This window comes from Podarcis muralis, chromosome 4 (genome assembly GCF_964188315.1).
Source record: "Podarcis muralis chromosome 4, rPodMur119.hap1.1, whole genome shotgun sequence".
Classification (NCBI taxonomy): Eukaryota; Metazoa; Chordata; class Lepidosauria; order Squamata; family Lacertidae; genus Podarcis; species Podarcis muralis.
This window is the reverse complement of record NC_135658.1, coordinates 79,766,170-79,788,921: the sequence shown is the minus strand read 5'-3', so window position 1 is coordinate 79,788,921 and position 22,752 is coordinate 79,766,170. Positions and strand designations below refer to the sequence as shown.

Genomic DNA, 22,752 nt, shown 5'->3' with positions numbered 1-22,752 from the left:
TAAAAAATGACCCACTTTGTGTTTTATTCTCCTTTATGTTATATACAGACAAGCATTTGTTGTTGTTTAGTCGTTTAGTCGTGTCCGACTCTTCATGACCCCATGGACCAGAGCACACCAGGCACTCCTGTCTTCCACTGCCTCCCGCAGTTTGGTCAAACTCATGCTGGTAGCTTCGAGAACACTATCCAAGCATTTACCCCGCCCCCAAAAAAGTTCATCAATCCAAGACAGATTCTGTGTAAAAGGTGTGAAATTCAGTTTTTAATTTGACTTAGTATTGTTGTTCAATGGACAAATTGTCTTTCTAGTGCCTTACTCTGTTGTTGCGAAATGGACAAATAAATCAAGTTGTTAGAAGTTACAGTAGTTCTGAAATGTACAATCCCATGCAATGCAGTAAATCACAAACAACACATTTCTCATTGCCTCATTGCTTCTCTTTGGCACCATGTTATGGCATGAGGGGTTCAGTCATATAAACTGCAAATAGTCAACAACCTGTAGTTACAAGTAATAGACCTTACCTGCCTGCACTGGACTTTTGGGTGGGGACACTCATACTATGTAGACTGCATTCCAGTAACCCAGGACTGATGTAACTAAGAAATGTCTTACTGTAGCCATGTCTTACTTTCTCAAGCATGTGTGCAACCAGGCAGAGGGCCTTCTTGGTAGTGGCACCTGCCCTGTGGAACGCCCTCCCATCAGATGTCAAGGAAATAAACAACTAACTGACTTTTAGAAGACATCTGAAGGCAACCCTGTTTAGGGAAGTTTTTAATGTTTGATGTTTTATTGTGTTTTTAATATTCTGTTGGAAGCCGCCCACAGTGGCTGGGGAAACCCAGCCACATGGGTGGGGTATTATTATTATTATTATTATTATTATTATTATTATTATTATTATTAATTTGAATTGAGCAGAGGAACTCCTGTTCTGACTTCTCTTGCCACCTGGTTATCTCTGTGTAAATCTGATTCCAGAGCATTCCCAAACTGAGAACATGTTATTTTCCCCACATCATCCAAACCAGATTGACTCTGGAAAAGGGGCTCAATCTTCCTCATTCTTGTCTGTTTCTTGTTTTGGAAAGGTTATCTTCAATCTAATTTTATAATGTATATAAAACAGAGGGAACAATTCTAACAACAAACAAAAAAACCACAAAAATATAAAATAGGCAGGTAGAATGAGTACAGTTGCACATGGGTGAAAATAACAAAGTCCAAGTAAAGACTATCAGTGTTATCAGATTCTTATCTGTTTGAACTTCAGTTTGTTAGCCTTAATCCAGCCCATTAACACCTTCAGGTGGTGGTTAGAACCCCAAAAGCTTTATTTGTCCCTGATGTAAAAGAGAATTAGAATGGCGTGACATCTGTATATTGATGCATCTGCATAGTAGGCAGATGCCCTGAAAACAGAAGGGATTCTAAAGGTATTTCTGAGAGGCAAAAACCTCTCTCGGTTTTTAGATTGTCATATTTGAGGATCTGTTGTTACTGGCTGGAATGCTGAAGGCGTATAAGCCCCGAAGAGGCATTTCTAAAATGCATTGCATTACATTGAATCAAGTCACTAAATGACAAAGGGGAAGTAATTGTCTGGAGCAGAAAGAAGATGCATTTCTGCTTCCCATACTCAGTGAGGATTCTTCCTGAGTAAATGTGAAAGGATCAGGCTTCTGAGAACTGTAGGTGGTGGTGAAACAGAGTTGCAACAGCAGCAACAACAAAAAGGAATTAAACTACGACAGCACTGAGCATGTATGAAGAAGACTCAGCCAATCCCTAACCCATCAAACTGGGTTTCTCAGGACTGATTCCATGGGGGTTTAACACTTCACCGGAGGGGTCAACTTGCTTTCAGCCCCTTCTGAAACCTAAGGTAGCTCAGGCAAATCACAAGTGCATCAACATGGTCAGTGTGAGGCTCTAGATCCAAATAGGAATTACAAAAACTGTTATGGTGAGGTTGGTTGGGGAATCTAATAATAATTCTGATTTTGAAATCATGGCTGTGAATCTGCACAAGTTCAGAGGCACTCTTTTCATACTGCTTCATATTTTCCTGCGTTAAGCTGGAGACACAGAGAATTGTCTTACTCTGTGCTGGACCAGAAGCTTGGGATTTCCATGGATGCCTAACAAAGAGGAAAGATCTGTTAGGGTATTAATGCTGTGAGCTCTTCCATCCTATGCTCAGGTTGTATATATGTGTAATTAAAACCACATGCCCTATAGACACCACAGTCTCTATTGACCTTCATTTCAAGCAATCCGAACCCTGGCTGAAACTCCTGGAGTCTGCTCTGAGAGTGGGTTGCACACAACAGTATTTACATAAACTGAAGGAAGACAAATCAGTGACTTATATTTCCACATGACTTCCTCTGTGCTGCCTTTCTTTGGCAATCAAGCAGCTCTGTGTGATACAGTGATATTATTAGTAATATGTATCCACACACTGTTTATTTTCACGGTTAATCCTTTGAAACCAAACCACTTTGTGTTACTCTTTCCAATATGCTTGCTGAGAAAGTGTTTGTTTTGTACCATGTGCATGGTAGCTTGAGTGTCCTTTTTCATCATGAATATCTGGATTGGAGAGTTGATTCATGCATCAGCTTGCCATATAGTTCCACTGTAGCATCTTGTGGTGTAATCTACTGGGCAAGTGGTGGCATCTGCGCTTTTATATAATTGTTTATTAGCACTGCCAAGTGACTGAAAGTTTTCGAATCAATTAACAGACTTGCATTTGATAAATTTGTTCAATTAAAGCAAAAGGTTGTGGTTTCTCATAACGGAGAACATTTAGGGAATCTTTTGTCATGTAATCGCTTAAATTTATAGAAATAAACAGCCAAGATAAAAATAAAAAACCTTTTGGAGAAACCAGTCAATCCAATTGCCTATGAAGTGTGTATAAATTGACAGTATCTGCATTACTGTTAAACTGATACTTTAAGAGAATCAGCTCTGGTTTAAAATCCTAGCAAAAATATAAAACCCCCACAAAGATTAATAAACCCACCTATGCCTTCAAGAACAATTGTTTACTCATATGGGGCAAATGCTATAGGTTCTGAAAGACAACCCATTCATTCTGAAAGGCTGGTAGATTCCAGGACCGTGTCTGAAAACTCCCCCACCCCACCTCCGTATTATTTATACTGAAAGTGTATTGATTTCTTAAAATTAAAATTGCAGATGTGGAGGGTGCAATGGCACCTGGAATGGGACATAAAAGCAGGGGTTTGAGAAGTGAAAGGAGGCTAAGCAGATGCTTATGAAAGCCCATGTTTGATTACAAAAATGGAGGTTCTTATTTGTCCTTATTACCACAGTTGCTGGATCCACTTCCAGAAATAATGTGCCTTCAGACATTCCAAGGCATGGCACCTCTCACCAGTCCTCTTTCCCATCTGCTGTACGTAACAGGTCCCTAATCTTTGCCCCAGCAAAACAAGTAGAAACCCTGGGAAACATTTGAGTATACCTACAGAAGTTTGGGGACGCGGGTGGCGCTGTGGGTAAAAGCCTCAGTGCCTAGGGCTTGCCGATTGAAAGGTCGGCGGTTCGAATCCCCGCGGCGGGGTGCGCTCCCGCTGCTCGGTCCCAGCGCCTGCCAACCTAGCAGTTCGAAAGCACCCCCGGGTGCAAGTAGATAAATAGGGACCGCTTACCAGCGGGAAGGTAAACGGCGTTCCGTGTGCTGCGCTGGCTCGCCAGATGCAGCTTTGTCACGCTGGCCACGTGACCCGGAAGTGTCTCCGGACAGCGCTGGCCCCCGGCCTCTTGAGTGAGATGGGCGCACAACCCCAGAGTCTGTCAAGACTGGCCCGTATGGGCAGGGGTACCTTTACCTTTTACAGAAGTTTGAGGGACAAGCTTCTAGAACAGCGTTTCTCAGATAGTGGGAACGACCACTGGGGTTCAGGGCACTTTCAGGTGGGCACATTTTGCACCACAGCCAGCACAGTGCCTCTTCAGAAGAAATGCTGGGTAACTGAGTCATTCACCACCACATCCTCTTTAAAAAATGCCCTTCCTTCCCTTCTGGTTAATGTAGATGTCTGAAGCTGTGTGTTGTTATTGTGAGGACTCTCTGAGAGAAGAAGGGAGAAATATTCAAGTAGTAACCGGCTGCTCTCCTACTCTAGAGGAAAATTAAGATTCCTTTCCCATTGTGGCTGATGAGGGCAGGTGGTGTATATATTTATTAGCTTGTAAATTCTCAGAAGTTGGCTCCTGTAATATATGTACCACGTTGTTGTTTTCCTGTTCTAGAAATCTACAAAGCCGCCAAGACAGTCTTCTCTGCCCTGGAGTTCCCAGGAGGCTCAAAAGCTTTCTAGCAGCACCTCACCTCTGATGCTCCCTCCAGGGGCTCCAACTGCAACCTAGGCAGCCGTCACCTAGCTACTGCTACCTCTGTGGGGGCGAGGGGAGTGATCTCAGGAAACAAACGGAAACGGCCTGTTGGCAGCAGGTCCCCTTCTTTTTAGCCGCGCTTCCCTGGCCATTTTCTCAGATCTGCAACACACGAAGCCTTTCTCGTCTTCTGTGCATAATCCCCCTACCATCAGCGCATATACATTCCTGGAGTGGCAGGTTGGACGGAAGTTGTTGCGGGGATTGTTTCTACGCCCCCACTGGCCGAGCCAACAAAACAAAAAGCAGCTCTCACAGCTTCCTTGTAGAAGACACAGGGCACAAAAAGGCTTTTGATGCTCTCCATTTATTGCAACACACACACACACACACACACACACCGGCGGATGTGGAACAGCTCATCCTTTCCTTCTCGCCTCTCCACCTTTTTTTTTAATTTTTGCTTGGCCGGGTGACTTCTGTACGGAGCGAAGCCCAGGCTCAAGCTTCAGGTAATGCGCTCAACGTTGAGCGCGCCCGTGTGCAAAAGAAATATATTACAAAGAGAGAGGGGAGGGAGGCGTAAAGGGGTGTGTGTTGTTGTACTGGAGAAGTTCGGAGCGCGCATGCTCGCCCGCACCGAATGACGTGAGCTGACTGGCTAAGCAGGGAAAGATCAAAGCGCGAGTGAGAAGACCCCGAGGCTCTCGGGGAGCTCGCCACACGGAGAGCCATTGCGCGGGCAGCAGCCGGGCTTTAGGGGCCAAGTTTCCTGAAGCGCGGGGGGGACCCCGCTCCCTGCGCAAGTCTCCGAGCAAAGTTGCCTTTTGTTCCCCCCCATAATCCTCCTGCTGCTGCTGCTCCTCCTCCACCGCCGCCGCCGCCTTTTCGGAGCGAGCTGCCGGGGACGGCTGGCTGGCTAGCTGGCTGGCTGAGCGCACATGGGCAGAGGCAAGCGAGGCGCCCCAGCCAGGCTCACGCATGACTGAGCGGAAGAATCGCCCGCCAAGAATCCCCGGCAGGTCAAGGCAGGGCAGGGATGTGGCTGCGGCTGCCATGAGACAGAAACTCCGGCGTGGTGGTGGATGTAGGAAGTAGCAGAGCGGCGGCGGCGACCGAGAGGCAGAGAGAGAAGCTCCCCCTGGCTGGAGTCTCCCGCCTGTAGCAGAAGGAGCAGGCGGCGGCGGCGGCGCAGGAGGAGGCTGAGAGCCGCCTGAGCAGCTGCCCGTCGCCTCGCCATGGATTGCAGCCGCCTCAGGACTCTTATTAATAGATACGTGAGTATCCGGGCAGGGGTCGGCGCTGCCTGCCGTTGCCAAGGCGTCCTGCCGAGCGCGTCAAAGCAAAAAAAAAAAAAAAAAAAAAAAAAAAAAAAAAAAAGGAAATCTTGCCTGGCTTTTTCTCATAGCGTGGAAGCGCTCCCTTGCGCGCAGGCATGGCGCGCTGGCACCCGAGCCGAGCGAAGATGTCGCTTTCTTTAATTTCAGGGCATCGCAGACCCGAAGGGAGCAAAGCCCAGCGCGTCCCTCCTCGCTTCATCTTTCTGTCTGTGAAATGTTGATCCCCGGAGACAAATGATCCGCCGCTCCCCTTAGTTTTTCCTAGCGATAAAAAGGAAGGGTTGAAGCCCTCGATGATGCGTCTCCTCCTTCCCATTCATAGATGCTGTGCCTGATCTACGGTTGATAGTCCTATTACACTTGAGCGCAGTTTGCTTCTAAATAGGTGAATTTAGGAAATCGGCCTCCCACCTGCTTTTAAACACATTTACCTGGCGCTGGCTTACCTGCAGCCTGATGCTGGGCATGGCTTAAACCTAAAGAAATGGGTTTGGGATCACTGTTTTGCAGCCTGGTTCTATGTGCATTTTTTTGGCAGTAAATCCCACTCCTTGCACCGTGGCTTACTACTAAGGTACATGTTATAGGATTACTTTGTGCAATGCTTTTTCTGGGGGGGATTCAGGGGTACACATACCCCTAAACATTTTGTGAATCTAAATTTGGCCTCATTGAGGGGCAGTATTTCAATATGAGTAGGAAAATGAGAGTACCCCTAAACATATATATATATATTAGGGGGAAAGCACTGCTTTTGTGTAAACAAGCATAGGCACAACCATCATCTCTTTTTCAACTTTCTAATTTACTTTTTAAAAAATATGCTTTATACAGCATTAAAGTCTTACAAATAATATAACTGATCTGTAGAAAGAACCTTATGATCTGAAAATAGAGGTGCTGTATGTACTTTTGCAACCCAAGAAAATCTCTAATAAAAGCAATTTTTAAATTTTTTTAAATATTTCACTGCTGGCAGCACAGCTTCCTTCTCTTGCCAACTGGAGGCTGAAAACTATTTGGAACTGATCAAATAACATTAGATTACCCTTCTACTTGGCCAGGCAGAGTGTGGCCATGAACATTTCAGTCCAGCATATGATTTGCTTGCTGTAATTTATACTTGGGGAAAGCTAATAGGCCAGCAACACTCAAAATTAATTGACATGTGTTGCCAGCACTTTCTTAAGCCTCTTTAAATTGAATTAAGAAAATGGTTCTCAACAGTTGCCTCTGAAGGTCAGCAACAGATGACAATTGGTTGGATAGCTGCACTAAACCATCGCACTAATCCTAAATAATACTTGCATCACATACTCCAGTGGAGTTTACTTTCAGAAAATTGTGTGAAGAATGACTGCCTACAGTAACTGAAGTTACTTCCAATTACCATATTTTTTCCGTTGTAAGACTAGGTTTCCCCCCTAAAAATTAATGTCAAAAATTAGGGGGCATCTTATACAGAGATAGTGTCGAGGGTGGATTTTCTTAAATCTGAGTTCCCAAAAATATACATGGGGGCATCTTATAGTCAGGAAAATATGGTAAATATGTTTGGTTTGAGGTGTGTATGGATGTAGTGGAAAATTAGTTCAGCTGAAAGCCAATGGTAAGCATTGTAGAATTGGGGTGCCAATTTGTATTTGATCCTGTACTTTATTAGGAGTCCTGGAGAGAGAGAGAAAAAGAGAGAACCTCTTGCCTACAGTTAAGGTTTCGAAAAACCACAATGTAAACAGATTGACAGATATGCACATTTTATGATGCTCGTATATGTAATAAGGCTCTGGAGCCTGTCTGTTTACAAGCTCCCCTTCTTTCTGAAGCTTTCCAGTAAGTGATCCGTCATGAGTCTGATAGTCTCATGATTTGCGCTGAGGTCAGAACAAAAAGCCCTTGAGGCATATTATACATTATTGTCTCCGGCAGGCAGCCATTGCTTAGTTGTCTGTGTTTTCCTGAGCATGCTGGTACAATGTGTGCTTTCTTATCTAAAAAAGTGGGGTGGAAACCCATGTAAAATAGTGTGTCTTGGTTGGTTTTAGTCCGCAATCCAATGCATGCTTACCTGGGGTATGAGCCCCATTGAGTGCGGTGGGTCTTCTGAGCACACATTTGCAGGACTGCTTTGTTAGTTACTTGGTTTGCAAATGCTGAAGAATGATAATGTGGTAGGTCAAGATGAGCATCGAATAGCTAATTGTATATTATTTAGGATTTTGGAAGGGCTGTGGTCGTACCAGTTGTTTCTTGAGTTGCCAGCCTATAGAGCAGGCAAAGTTGTGTGCATACTCCATTCTAAATAAATAAAGACACAGAAATTTTGTGCCAAGAAAGTCTTAAGTGTATAAACTACGGAAATGATGCCAATAAATATACTTGGAGTGGACCCATTGAAATTAATAAAACTTGGTTAGTCATGCCTATTAACTTCAGTGGCTCTATTCTGGGTAGGGCTAGCATTTGCTACAACCCATAATTTGTTACTATTTTGGGTAAATTTTATTCTAGTTTTACCACTTCCGTGACTGGTAAGAGGATTTCCCAACCATTGTAAATCTTATTCAGGCATTCCTTTGGCTTCTGGGTTGTCAGCACAGTGGTGAACTTTGGGCTTCCAAATTTCAGTGGTGTCCTATGCGAGACTAACATTTGGTGGCCTCTGCCTCGCGTGCTTCATTCCACAATCCACAGCATTGTTCTGGTGACCCCTGCAGTGCGGTACCCAGGGTGGCTGAAATGGTCTCGCTACCCTAAAATTGCCTCTGTTAAGCAGGTGCTGCCCATACACTGCCCAGTGTATCTTGATAGCATAAGGGCCAGACATGAGATTATTGGGAAACTGAGTTGTTGACCCATTACAGCATCTCTGCAGGCTGAGCACTCCTGTAGATTTGCCGTAATCCTCTGTCGTCACAGATAAGGGTAATAACATGCTGCCATATCTACCTCCCACCCACAATCAGACAAGTAGAAACGTTTTCTTGGTGGGCTAGCATCCAGACATCAACACACACCTTGCACACTTGAGTGCAAGGTGGAAATAAAAGACTTGCTGAACATAACAAAGGGTATAATCTTAAAAGACACAATACACGTGTTTTTAATAATAAACAGTGTAAGGTAGGGCTATGGTTTTCCCAGTAGAGATGTGTGGAAGTGAGAGCTGGACCACAAAGAAGGCTGATCGCCGGAGAATTGATGCTTTTGAATTATGGTGCTGGAGGAGACTCTTGAGAGTCCCATGGACTGCAAGAAGATCAAACCTATCCATTCTGAAGGAAATCAACCCTGAGTGCTCGCTGGAAGGACAGATCCTGAAGCTGAGGCTCCAATACTTTGGCCACCTCATGAGAAGAGAAGACTCCCTGGAAAAGACCCTGATGTTGGGAAAGATTGAGGGCACAAGGAGAAGGGGACAACAGAAGATGCGATGGTTGGGCAGTGTTCTCGAAGCTACCAGCATGAGTTTGACCAAACTGCGGGAGGCAGTGGAAGACAGGAGTGCCTGGCGTGCTCTGGTCCATGGGGTCACGAAGAGTTGGACACGACTAAACAACTAAACAACAACAACAATACACACACACACACACACATATGCATATGCATATGCATAAACACACCAGGATCAATTCCCAAGCACTAGTGGGACACTCAGGCTTTCTTTGTTTCTGTGAAGATGCACAGTGCCACAGCCTTATTGTAAAGAAAACCCTCTGATCCTCCATCTTAATGCGCGCGCACACACAAACACTTTTCACCAGTAGTCAAACACACTTCATTCTGTATACCAGGTGTGTGTAAAACCTTTGCCCCCTCCCCCTGAATTTGCTGAGCTACAACTCCCACAATCCCTAGCCATTGGCCATGTTTGCTGGGGCTGATGGGAATTGTAGTTTATTAACATTCGGCAGGCCCAAGGCGCCCCAGCCCTGCTATGCAATGAGATTCCAGGTGCTGTGGCCAAACTTAACAATGCTGCAGGTGGTGCAAGCTATGTACTTGAGTACTTTTAATTTCCAGAGTATTTGACCCTGTTCAACCCCATCCTGTATTTGAGTGAATTGAAATGGGCTTAAAATCATATAAGTTGCCTAGAAGAGCAACCAAATAGAAACAAAAGCATTTAAAAAGGCTTGTGAAGAAATTTACAAGCTGGCGTTTAGACCTTTTAGATAGCGTTCCAAGTAAAAACTAGGATGAGGTAAATGGCATATTTATTGAGCCGATACACTGATGGGCCTGTGTAAATAATGTATGTGTTGGCTTACCAAGTTACATAGGAAAAAGTAGACAGAATCTTACAATCCAATAGAGACAACTGGGAAGAGAACACAGGCAGGAAATAGAGAAGTTTGTGGCTAGGTTGCTTGTGGGCAGAAAACTCCTGCCAGCATATATAACACCATGTTTGCGGGATTTGAACGGGCTGCTGATCTGTTACTGGGCCAAGTTCAAAGTTTTGGTGCTGTTAACGTTCTTATTTAATATAGGGCAGTCCTTCTCGCTTTGTAAGCCCAGACAAAGAGGCAGTTTATTGATGAACACAGCTGCGTAGGAGAATGAAAGTACAGTGGTACCTCGGGTTACATACGCTTCAGGTTACATAGGCTTCAGGTTACAGACTCTGCTAACCCAGAAATAGTACCTCGGGTTAAGAACTTTGCTTCAGGATGAGAACAGAAATTGTGCTCCGGTGGTGCGGTGGCACCGGGAGGCCCCATTAGCTAAAGTGGTGCTTCAGGTTAAGAACAGTTTCAGGTTAAGAACGGACTTCCGGAACGAATTAAGTACGTAACCAGAGGTACCACAGTAGCTGCAAGAACAAGTTAAAGGGTGGAGTCTTCACTACAACCTATAATAACTGGAGACAGTGTTTAATTTTGTCATTAGTCATTACTACAGATACTAACTTATAAGGCCCTGTACAGCTCAGGCTTGAAAGATCGCCTTATCTCTTCTGCAGGAGAGTTACACCTTCAAGCCCTTAAAATATCAGAGGCCTGGTAACTCAGAGCAGGGCTTTCTTTCAGTGTGGCTGCCCATGTTTTGCGGATCAGCATCCCTGCAGAGATAAGTCAGGAACCCCACTCTTTATATTTTCCAGAAACCATTGAAGACATTTTTGTTTTTCACAAGCTTTTCCAGTTGGATTAAAATGTATCCTCTGTTTTTAAACCCATCTTTAGTTGTTTTTGTATTGTTTGTAAAACTTTTTTTGGTTGTTTTTATGGAATGTATGTAAATTTCATTGAGATGGATATAAAAGGCAATTCATAAATAAATACATTATTTTAAAAACATGGGCAAATGCAGTGCACCACATTTGTACATCCCAAGTCAACAAGGATGGATCCGTTTCCATTTTATCCTAGCAGCAAACCTATAGAATAGGTTGGGTGGAGAGACAAGGATTGGTCCCAGTAAGCCTCATGCTTGAAAGGAGATTTGAACTCAGGTTTCCCTGCATAAGTGCAAAACTCTAGCCTGGAAAGAAATGTTGAGAAGAAGTAACTAGAAAAGAAAATACTTGGAGTATAAACAGGGTCTGTAGATAATGTCTCATGTAGGAAATTTCCTTGCATGTGTAGAGTAGGGAACTTGAATGCACTTATGCATACTAATCTTCCTTAACTGCAATACTGAAAAAGGAATAACAGCTGAAGACAATGCAGGTCTCTGTCCAAACAGATCAAGTAACAGGATCAGGTATATGGGCTTATTTAATAATTGTGCCTACATAGGGAAGTGTTTCAGAGGGCCAAATGGAGAGAAGTATATGAAATGCAGTTAATGATGGCAGATCAGGTTCATCAGTAAAAAAATAACTGTGGATGGGATTCACCTAACCAGCCCCATCAGTGGAAGCCCTGTGCAAGGGCTTTTGAGGGAACATTAGGACTTTCCCTTCTTTACCCCATGCTCCCTGAAATTGGCTTTGAGGCGGTTGGGAGAACCCACTCTCTAAGAGCAGAGGGAGGACTGTTATGCATGGCAAGGTGAAATGCTTTTTCAGATGGAAGGTATGTCATAGCATAGCTTTGAATTCCAGCCTGTGTGTATAGAAATTTGTGCTATGACTTCAAAACTATGCAAACTTTGTGTTGTGTTTTATGGGGGTGAGGTCCTATGGAAAAAGAACTTGGGCTGTTCCACCCATGAGCTATCACCATCTTTGAAACTGTGGTTGTTCTAGACATGAAAAGGAATTTAGCATTGTAATCTTACACTTCTAGAATGCAGCAGTTTTATAGCCTGGGTTGTAAAGTGTCAGTTCACTTGCTCCAAATCACCCTGTGCTTTAAGGCTGAACAGGTATCTGCAAACACCAGTTTCACATTTAGTTTTTGAATCCCTGTGTTTGCTACTACGCCATTAGGGCGAGCGTAATAGGATGATCTAAATTTACAACTGCTGGCTCCTATTTGTATGCGCTATGGAGAAACCAGAAATGCAGGGCTGAAGGCTTGGGACACTTCTGTAGATTCACAGGGACAGCGCTGTACCTGTTAGAAGCCGTACATGTGATATGCAGTACATGCAACTACCTTGCTCTTGTGGCCTGTCCAAAGATGAACTTGAGATAGAATTGCCATTGTAGTTAATTGGTGTACATAGTGCCATAAAGCACAGGCAAAAAAGAGACATGTTTCTATTCCCTGCAAGGAGTGGGCAATATAAAGTTTGTTAGCTGGGGAAAGTAAATGTCACAGAAACTACTAAGACTTTGATGTGGGTAGGTTGTAGGGTAGGTGGCCAGAGGGCTGCAGGCACCTTTAGTTGTTGTGTGGAAGAGGTATTGCAGCAGGTATCTTCACATAACAGTAGCAGGAGCCCTGTCTTCTTCTGCATCTCTGGCCATGTTTGCAGGATGAAAGGAAATGCTGTCAATAAAAATGAACATCCAGGTGTCCACTAACATGAAATTGGGTGGGAGGTATAACAGGGAAGGTTTTTAGGAGACCTTGTGTCTTTAAAGATTAAATCCCAGTCCAGAATTTCTTAACTAGCTGTTCGTTTGTAAATAACCTCCTTGCTTTTCATTGTCTGCAGTTGGCTTGGAAAAAATGTGAATATGTTATACAGAATAAAGGAGGGACGTGGGGAAGAGCTAATGGGGACTGTGGTGGGGGAAAGTGGTTGGCTAGGCTTATAAAACAAGGGGGGGGGGAACCCTTAAATTGAATATTAATTACATTGTTTGTTCCAGCCATTGGCCACAATAATACAGTGATTAACATAAGGACAATAGGCATAAGATAACATAGAAATAATTTTACAAGCATATAACCAGTCAGATGAAGTATAAAACTGCTTAATTAAAACAGAATAATAGCTGAACAGATGAACTTCAGGAATGATGAGTGCCGAGTCAGAAAACCAAACAAGCAGCAAGAATAGCAGTTGAGTATACAACTGAGATAGCAACGTTTCTGGAATTGTCAGAAGGTACAGTAGTGCTGATGTGAATCCCCGGTAACCAATTTATTGGAATTCTGAGAGCTTTCTCATCAGAAGCTCCTATCCTTCATCTGTTGCTCTCACTGGAGCTCTTGTGATTGAGCAACATATGAGCAATATGAGATAAGAACAGTTGGTTATAGTCAATGCTAAAGTGAACATTCTGTCTGTGCATGGATTTCTGCCTGTGCAGTGATATGTTCCCCTCCCCCTCTGATCCCCCCATGTACCCCAAAATCTGTTTCGGAGGTTGCAGCCAACGCTCTGGAGCAGGTTTGTGGACAGCACGTGTATTCTTGATGAAAGACGCAATGGCAGGTTCAATGAGTGAAGAGTAAATAGAAATCCCTGCTTACAGGAGCTGCCAGTTGTGTGTTGCATACATAAGCTTGCATGAATATAACACTCAGGTGAGCAGCTACTTGCACACAGTGGAACTACGTCGGAACATGTGAATTTAGTCTCTGGTTTTTGGTTGATGATAAATAATGGAAGACCTTTATATTATGCATTATTCAGGTCATGGAGGTAAAGTATAAAATTACATCAGGAGGTCATGGATCTTTGAAGTGTCCTTAAGATTTTGGTCTGAAACTGCTAGGGCATACTGAATTTAAAACGTTTTTGTTTCCTTGTACTTAACTACGCTTGAAGTAATAAAAACAAACATTTGTTGTAGTTTCCTTGAAAATGTCTCTGTATTACGACACTGGAGGTGATAATGTTGTATTTAGCTACATTATTCACTTTTTAAATTTTAAATTGAATTACAATAGGGTTGGTTTTTTTAAAAAAAATAGCATATATTTATTATGTAACTTCCAATGGTTCTGCACAGTGACAATGCTCTTTGGAGCTCTTTATTATATGCTAAAGCCAGTTTTGTTTAATATGTAATTTATCCCACAGCGAAACAGTCCAGGTGCAATTGCTGATTGCTTCTCAAATGCGCAAAAGCAGCAGCACAGTTTTTTTTTAATGTGCAGCAGGAAGTATTCTGTCATTCTTAGACTTATTTGTAATTGTATTTAGTTGCAATTTTTTAATGACCAGCAGTCATTGCAGGACAATTTGATTCTGTATTGTCAGAATGACTTCGGCTTAGAAAAAAAATACTGTATGCCTATACCATTTAAGCTACTAAAAGTAACATTGACTTTCAGAATTCAAATTCACAGTTTCCCTTCCCACCCTGATGAGTTGCTCTAGTGTCAAAGAAGAGCTGACAAGATACATTTGTAAAAATGGCCTGACTTAATCTCATTGGGCAGTTTCGGTTTGTGGCAAGTTCCGTCCTGTAAAAAGAAGCAGTGGTTCTCAAGAACTGAATCCCTCTAAACATCAGGACTAAATATCTGATGAAACGTCAGGAAAAACTTTCTGACAGTTAGAGCTGTTCAACAGTGGAACAGTCTCTCCATCCTTGGCGGTTTTTAAGCAGAGGTTGGATGGCCATCTGTCATGGATGCTTTAGCTAAGATTCCTGCATTGCATGGGGTTGGACTAGATGACCCTTGGTTCACCTTCCAACTCTACAATTCTATGACTCTAGAATTTTGGGTAATGCGTCTTGCAAATACTTATCTGAGTACATTGCCTTCTGCTTCAATAGACTACCGTATTTTTCGCACCATAGGACGCACTTTTTCCCTCCTAAAAAGCAAGGGAAAATGTGTGTGCGTCCTATGGAGCGAATGCAGGGGGGAGGCAGGCGGGAAAAGCCCCCAAGAGCCGCACACAAGCTCCGTGCGCTCTTGCGGGCTTTTCCACAGGAGGGAGAAGGGAATGACTGCCTGCATCAGTCCCTTCTCCCACCTCCCAGGAAAGCCAGGAGAAGCCGCGCAGCCCCTTTAAAGAGCTCACGGCTTCTGCGGACTTTTGCGAGAGGTGAGGGAATCCCCCCACCTCCCAGGAAAGCCAGAAGAAGCCGTGCAGCCCTTTTAAAGTGCGCGCGGCTTCTGCCGGTTTTGCGGGAGGTGGGGGAATTCCCCCACCTCCCAGAAAAGCCAGGAAAGCCCTGCGCAGCATCTCCTGGCAAGGAGAGGCTGCGCGGGGCTAAAGGGGAAGGCAAAACAGCGAGCGGGATCCATCCCGCTCGCTGCCTTGCCTTCTTCCATAGCCGCGCGCAACCCCTCCGCAAGGAGAGGCTGCGTGGGGCTAAAGGAGAAGGCAAAACAGCGAGCAGGATCCATCCCGCTCGCTGCCTTGCCTTCTTCCATAGCCGCGCGCAACCCCTCCGCAAGGAGAGGCTGCGCGGGGCTAAAGGGGAAGGCAAAACAGCGAGCGGGATCCATCCCGCTCGCTGCCTTGCCTTCTTCCATAGCCGCGCGCAACCCCTCCGCAAGGAGAGGCTCCGCGGGGCTAAAGGGGAAGGCAAAACAGCGAGCGGGATCCATCCCGCTCGCTGCCTTGCCTTCTTCCATAGCCGCGCGCAACCCCTCCGCAAGGAGAGGCTCCGCGGGGCTAAAGGGGAAGGCAAAACAGCGAGCGGGATCCATCCCGCTCGCTGCCTTGCCTTCTTCCATAGCCGCGCGCAACCCCTCCGCAAGGAGAGGCTCCGCGGGGCTAAAGGGGAAGGCAAAACAGCGAGCGGGATCCATCCCGCTCGCTGCCTTGCCTTCTTCCATAGCCGCGCGCAACCCCTCCGCAAGGAGAGGCTGCGCGGGGCTAAAGGGGAAGGCAAAACAGCGAGCGGGATCCATCCCGCTCGCTGCCTTGCCTTCTTCCATAGCCGCGCGCAACCCCTCCGCAAGGAGAGGCTGCGCGGGGCTAAAGGGGAAGGCAAAACAGCGAGCGGGATCCATCCCGCTCGCTGCCTTGCCTTCTTCCATAGCCGCGCGCAACCCCTCCGCAAGGAGAGGCTCCGCGGGGCTAAAGGGGAAGGCAAAACAGCGAGCGGGATCCATCCCGCTCGCTGCCTTGCCTTCTTCCATAGCCGCGCGCAACCCCTCCGCAAGGAGAGGCTCCGCGGGGCTAAAGGGGAAGGCAAAACAGCGAGCGGGATCCATCCCGCTCGCTGCCTTGCCTTCTTCCATAGCCGCGCGCAACCCCTCCGCAAGGAGAGGCTCCGCGGGGCTAAAGGGGAAGGCAAAACAGCGAGCGGGATCCATCCCGCTCGCTGCCTTGCCTTCTTCCATAGCCGCGCGCAACCCCTCCGCAAGGAGAGGCTCCGCGGGGCTAAAGGGGAAGGCAAAACAGCGAGCGGGATCCATCCCGCTCGCTGCCTTGCCTTCTTCCATAGCCGCGCGCAACCCCTCCGCAAGGAGAGGCTCCGCGGGGCTAAAGGGGAAGGCAAAACAGCGAGCGGGATCCATCCCGCTCGCTGCCTTGCCTTCTTCCATAGCCGCGCGCAACCCCTCCGCAAGGAGAGGCTGCGTGGGGCTAAAGGAGAAGGCAAAACAGCGAGCGGGATCCATCCCGCTCGCTGCCTTGCCTTCTTCCATAGCCGCGCGCAACCCCTCCGCAAGGAGAGGCTCCGCGGGGCTAAAGGGGAAGGCAAAACAGCGAGCGGGATCCATCCCGCTCGCTGCCTTGCCTTCTTCCATAGCCGCGCGCAACCCCTCCGCAAGGAGAGGCTGCATGGGGCTATGGCTTCTTTAGCCCTGTGCAGCGTCTCCCGGCAAGGAGAGGCTGCATGGGGCTAAAGGGGAAGCCAAAACTTGGCTTGCTCCATAGCTGCTCGCAACCCCTCCGGCAGGGAGAGGTTGTGCGCACCCTGTACGCTGCTCTTTGGGGCTGGGGGGGGGAAAGATTTTTTTCTTGATTTCCCCCCCTAAAAACTGGGTGCGCCCTATGGTCCGGTGCGCCCTATGGTGCGAAAAATACGGTACTTCCATGAAAGTCATGTGAGAATGGCAGGCAGATCTGTCTCCGTTTCAAACCCAAAGTGTTATAAAAATGTAGAAAACAGTACTGTTGATTTAAGGGGGACTGATCAAAACAGTTCTACTATACAAGATCTATATGGGATTGGGAAATAGATGTCTTCAGTTACTTATATATCAGATACAGGGCTTTTTTTGTTTTGGAGGAGAATATGTTGTCTTCACTGCAGCCTTTTGCTTTAATATATATGGAAATATTTATTCAGTGGGGATTGCAGCCTAAATTGACTTCCTTTTAATCATTTATAAAGTGGTTCACTGCTAATGTATTCTTGCTAAGCTGCACTTGCTTTCAAAAGCAAAATATGCAAATACCGATATTTGTGGGGAAAATGACTTTTACTCAGAGCATAGCTACTAATTTTATTTTATTTTTATTTTGTTGTTTTCATTATGCAGTTGGAAAATGGGCTTATGCAGCAATATATGGATGAGATTTTTTTTTTGTTGGCCGTCAGCTTTTTGTGTTGGAGCAGCAGTGAAGTACACACTTTTTCCTTCTGATAAGTAGCTTCCACTTTAATTCAGTCAACAATAACCTGTTAGTATTGAGAGTTGAGCACGAGAACTCCTTTGGTCAATTTTGTTTGGTTTTCCAAATCTTAAGTGAAAACTTTTATCACGAACCTTTCCTTTTGTTCTGTTCTTTCATGGATAAGTTTGAGAGTCTTTAAGAATGGAAAGATACTTCAAAGTACTCCTTTAGTACTTAAGTAAACAGTACTTGAACATTTGCATGGGTAAGAACAAAAAAAAAATCTCTCCAGTTCACAATCAGGTCCATGTGTGCTACAGGTCAGCTTGAAAGATGGGTCTGAGTTGCTAGTTGCCTTGGGCATTTAATGACTTCTGCTCAGAAGGACCAAATCTCTACCTCCAAGCTGACATTTGGAAAATGTGCAAAATTGGATGGTCAATATTAGAATGCTCCTAGTAGTGTTACTAATTCATATTGCCAGGAGGAATTTCTGATTAAATTACATCAATAGCTTTCCTTTTGTAGAACGGGCTACTACTGTAACACTGTGAATATCTGCTTTGCATACAGTTTTAACAATGAAAAATTAATTTATGGTAGGTCAACTGCTTTTTGCTAAGGTGCCGGGATTCCATCACACAGGGGCTAGTTAGTGATGAGTTAATATCCACATTTTGTTCTGGTTTTAAAATATAGCTTGATATTTCCTGCCATAGATGTCAAAGACTATATGCGTCTATAGTATAGTCTGTGACCAAACATTGTATGCGGAATATGGAGCAGTCTAAATATGCAGTTGTTTGCTGTTTCGGGCACTCTGAAAGATATGTCCCTTGCAGCATGCGATGATTCCAGCATTAAGTGGTCACTAAACTCCTTTGCAGCCAGTGGCAATTGCCTGTTCTGCCTGAATAGGACAGCTGGCTCTTCTCTGTTTAGAATGACTTGGCAGCTGTAGACCTTTGACAAGTTCATGGCTTCTGAAGTGTTGTATGTCTTTTGGAGATATGTTCTGCTGACATACTGATGCTTTGTGTTATTATGGGGCCAGGCATTTGGATCTCATGTGAGATCTGTTCCTTTTAAGAATTCATCAGTTGTTGTTGTTGTTTAGTCGTTTAGTCGTGTCCGACTCTTTGTGACCCCATGGACCAGAGCACGACAGGCACTCCTGTCTTCCACTGCCTCCCGCAGTTTGGTCAAACTCATGCTGGTAGCTTCGAGAACACTATTCAGCCATCTCTTCCTCTGTCGTCCGCTTCTCCTTGTGCCCTCCATCTTTCCCAACATCAGGGTCTTTTCCAGGGAGTCTTCTCTTCTCATGAGGTGGCCAAAGTATTGGAGCCTCAGCTTCAGGATCTGTCCTTCCAGTGAGCACTCAGGGCTGATTTCCTTAAGAATTGATAATTCATCAGTGACATGTGTTTAAAAATTGGTCTCTTTCTTTCCAATCTTAAACGTTAGCCTGCAAATGGTCATTTTTTATTGTCAGTAGCATTTACTTCGAAATAAGCTTATTTGGGTGGGCGTCTGTTTGTTTTAAATGCACCCATATCCTACTTTGACCTAAAACTTCACAGTGTCTGTTTGCTGGAATACTTTAAAATCTCAAGAAGGTAAAAAACAATTATAATAACTGCATACCTATCTTCCCAGTACAGTAGAAGTGATTTGAAAACATAGCTATGAATGGGAAAGATGATAGGGATTGCTACAATAATGATTACAAAAGGAAATGTACATAAGCCTGAAATACTCGCTTTTTAAATTCTAGAATTAATTCTGATTTCCTTTTGGGGTAGTTAAAGCCAATTATGAGCCAATTAAGTGTTTTCACATATTGCTTTAGGGAAAGTGCAGTTAACACCCCATCTGCTTGTCTCAAAAATAATACTTTTGCTTTCAAGGGTTTTGTTTGTTAACACTTAACTAGAAGAAAAAGAAAAATCATGACTAACTTACAATTGGTTAAACAACAACTCCACAATTTGGGGTAATTCTTCTTGCCCAAGTGGATATCTATGCCCTGAGCTATCCCACACTGTTCAGGAGGGTTTGTAGCTTCCAGAGAAGTTGTTACTGGTGGTGCAGAGGCTATAGCAGATATGGCACTGTGGCTGTATAAGCCAGTTACAGAAAACTCTAACCCTAGCCAGTTGCATTCTACAATCCACTTGCTATTGGTTGCAAAATGCTGCTCTGCTGCATTTTGTCTTAAGTATATTATAATGTTCAAACCTTTTTTTTTTTTTTTAAAAAAAGAGATATTCATTAGATTTATTTTTTTAAGTTGCAAAACTTTAACACAAAGCTTTTTTTAAAAAAAATATGCAAACATGTTTACATTGATGTCTTACTCATAAGCACTAGATGACGTTATTCAGATGATGGGAGTTAGGAGTAAGTCTCTTTGTATTCAATAGGGCTTAAAGGTAAAGGTAAAGGTACCCCTGCCCGTACGGGCCAGTCTTGACAGACTCTGGGGTTGTGCGCCCATCTCACTCAAGAGGCCGGGGGCCAGCGCTGTCCGGAGACACTTCTGGGTCACGTGGCCAGCGTGACATTGCTGCTCTGGCGAGCCAGAGCCGCACACGGAAACGCCGTTTACCTTCCCGCTAGAAAGCGGTCCCTATTTATCTACTTGCACCCGGGGTGCTTTCAAACTGCTAGGTTGGCAGGCGCTGGGACCGAGCAACGGGAGCGCACCCCGCTGCGGGGATTCGAACCGCCGACCTTTCGATCGGCAAGCCCTAGGCGCTGAGGCTTTTACCCACAGCGCCACCCGCGTCCCACAGCGCCACCCGTGTCAATAGGGCTTACTCTCAGGTAAGTTTGTACAGGCTTATAACCTAAGAAAAATTTGAGGGGGTGGGATATTTCTGGAGCTGGGACAGAGCAGGACATTATAGTGTTGCATTTGAGGTAAAGATATGCCCAGGTCATTATTTTTCCTGCGCCAGTAAGTTATACTTCGAAGGCAAAAGAAAGAAGAAGATTTTGCTTTTATTCTAGTTATGCTATAGGTTTTATTTCTCTCTCTCTCGCATTCATACACTCAAGAGATGCTGTGGACTAGCACATCAAATTGTAGTTAAAACAATTCAGAAATGCAAGAACTGCTAAAATGTCCTTAACTAGAATGAATATGATGAAAGTTTGAGGGAAATTTTGTGATAGTTATTGGGGGGGGGGTGGACGCTTTCTGTGTGTGTGTTTTACGAAAGAGCAGAACCATGTTGCAATCAACAGGAATGACTGAGAAAATAATGGCATTATATCTTATCATATTGACTTTAGCTCAAATATTATTGGTGCTGTGAGCTGAGAGGTTAGCATATCTCCTGTGTCTTGGCTCAGCTGGTACCCGGTTGGCTGAGCTGAGCCCTGCATATTTTAAGCCAGCATAATGAAAAAAGGGGAGTTCTGTCCAGTAGGTTTGCCAGGTCAGGAGCACCCCAGCTTCTGCGAGTTCAGGGCCCAAACCTGAGATCTAGGAGCAGCCCTTGGTGATGTCATGGGGAGGCCCCTGTTGTTACGGCATTGGAGATGGAGGTTAATTGGGAGAGGGGAAGGGAGAAGGGCAGACAATGCTATAGTTTGCAGCCAGCTCCTGCTGGACTGAAGCTTGCATGCTGCATGTACAGTGTCCTTAATAATTTCAAGCATTATGATTAAAGGAACTCTCACGCACATGGAGATTCAAGCTCTTTACCTGTCACATGGAGAGGGCCAGACAAACCTGGAAACCCAATGACCAGAGAGAAGGGGGACTCCTAAACCCATGCAGGTTCATCACTTGACTAGGCAACCTGGTGTAAAATAAGCCAGCAAAAAGAGTCAAAGACTATTTTAAAGGCTTGTTTTCCCATTGCCATGCTTAGGATAGCTCAGCCAGCAGTAGGGCTGTAGCTGAGTAGAGTTTGGATCTGGTTTAACTTTACACCAGTTTGATTTGCACCAGATACTTATGTATAGGATTGCTCCCTAAGTCTTGTTGATTTCAGAGGTACCGACACTTGATTGCCGGTATATAAGCCTGCAGCAGCCTTGTACCTTTTACTCAACATTACTTTGTTGAAGTATTGCCTCCAATGATAAAGAAACAGGAAACTGTAATGTTTCTATTGTTATAATTGTCAAGTGAAAACTCAGCTGAAGTTCAGCCTGAACTAGAAGGCAGAATAACACAACAATACAGTTATCTCTCCTGCTTTAATTGCCATGGCAACAAATTCAGCGTAGATTAGATAAAACAAAGGCTTTTTTCTCTTTACACCGCACAGACACCAGTTTCTTATCTTAATCTCGATTATCCAAGCTTTGATTTAGTGGTCTAGCCTTCAAAGATTGTTAAAGAGCTTACCTTACAAGTGTGTTTGTGTGTTTATTTTAAGCTGCATACACATTTATTATCTGTATTTCTTTTTTTAGTTCTGTCACAAAACATGAATGAATTTGCCTTGTCCTTAGTTTCACAAGATTGTATGCAGTGTTCTCTCTGTTAGACTAGCTGTGCTGGTTATAGTATATTGCCTTGAAGCAGCAGATGTTGATCTAAGAAGGCTGTACTGCCAACATTGAGGCGTAAGCATTAGCTTCTTCAAAGGGTATAAGTAATGCAGTTGCCTTTCCTCACTTGCAATTATCTAAATCTTATCCAAAGTCTATTGCCGGCTAACTTTGGATTTTTCACATTCTCGATAGCTGAGTAATTAAATCGCAAAGCAGTGGCGATTCTGTTGCCTGATGTCATTGAGTAATCTTCCTGCTTTGCTCAAAAGAGGATTTCATCTAACCTATTTTAACTAGAGGATTAAGGACAATTAGGTTCTTCCACTTCATTGTTGCTAAGATATGATGTTTTGAAATCCTCTGAAATGCACTTCTGCTAAAGCTCTAAAGATCTCTTAGTCAAATTAATTAGCAACATTTTCTTTTAAAAAAAAATTTTTTAGAAGTTGCATACTGACAAGATATATCTTGCAATAGATAGAAAAGTCTTCTCTTCATGCTTTTTAAGTACTATATTTGAATATAAATGCAGGAAAATAATTATGCATCATAAATGCTTAATTTTATTGTTTCTGTGTAGAAAGCCAGTCTCGTAATAATCTCAAGCCCTGTGTTAAATACCAGCTTCAAATGCAAGCCTTGCGATCTTTTAAGGATAGCTTCCAGAATGTGGGGGGTGGCACAGATTTGTGGTAAT

The 22,752-nt window shown here is 44.4% G+C and overlaps 1 protein-coding gene across 6 annotated transcripts in view; it reads left to right on the top strand.

Moving 5' to 3' along the window:
- The first annotated feature begins 5,017 nt into the window (after nucleotides 1-5,017).
- Nucleotides 5,018-22,752, top strand: part of ATP11A (ATPase phospholipid transporting 11A) — a 107,204-nt gene continuing 89,469 nt past the window's right edge. For 3 of the 6 annotated variants that reach the window (XM_028728106.2, XM_028728111.2, XM_028728112.2), the window contains exon 1: nucleotides 5,019-5,657. In XM_028728106.2, coding sequence (XP_028583939.2) covers nucleotides 5,619-5,657 — 39 coding nt within the window. In that variant the 5' untranslated portion in view covers nucleotides 5,019-5,618. Of the gene's footprint in view, nucleotides 5,658-22,752 lie in introns of all 6 variants that reach the window. The other 3 variants (XM_028728108.2, XM_028728110.2, XM_028728107.2) reach the window with 2 other exon arrangements.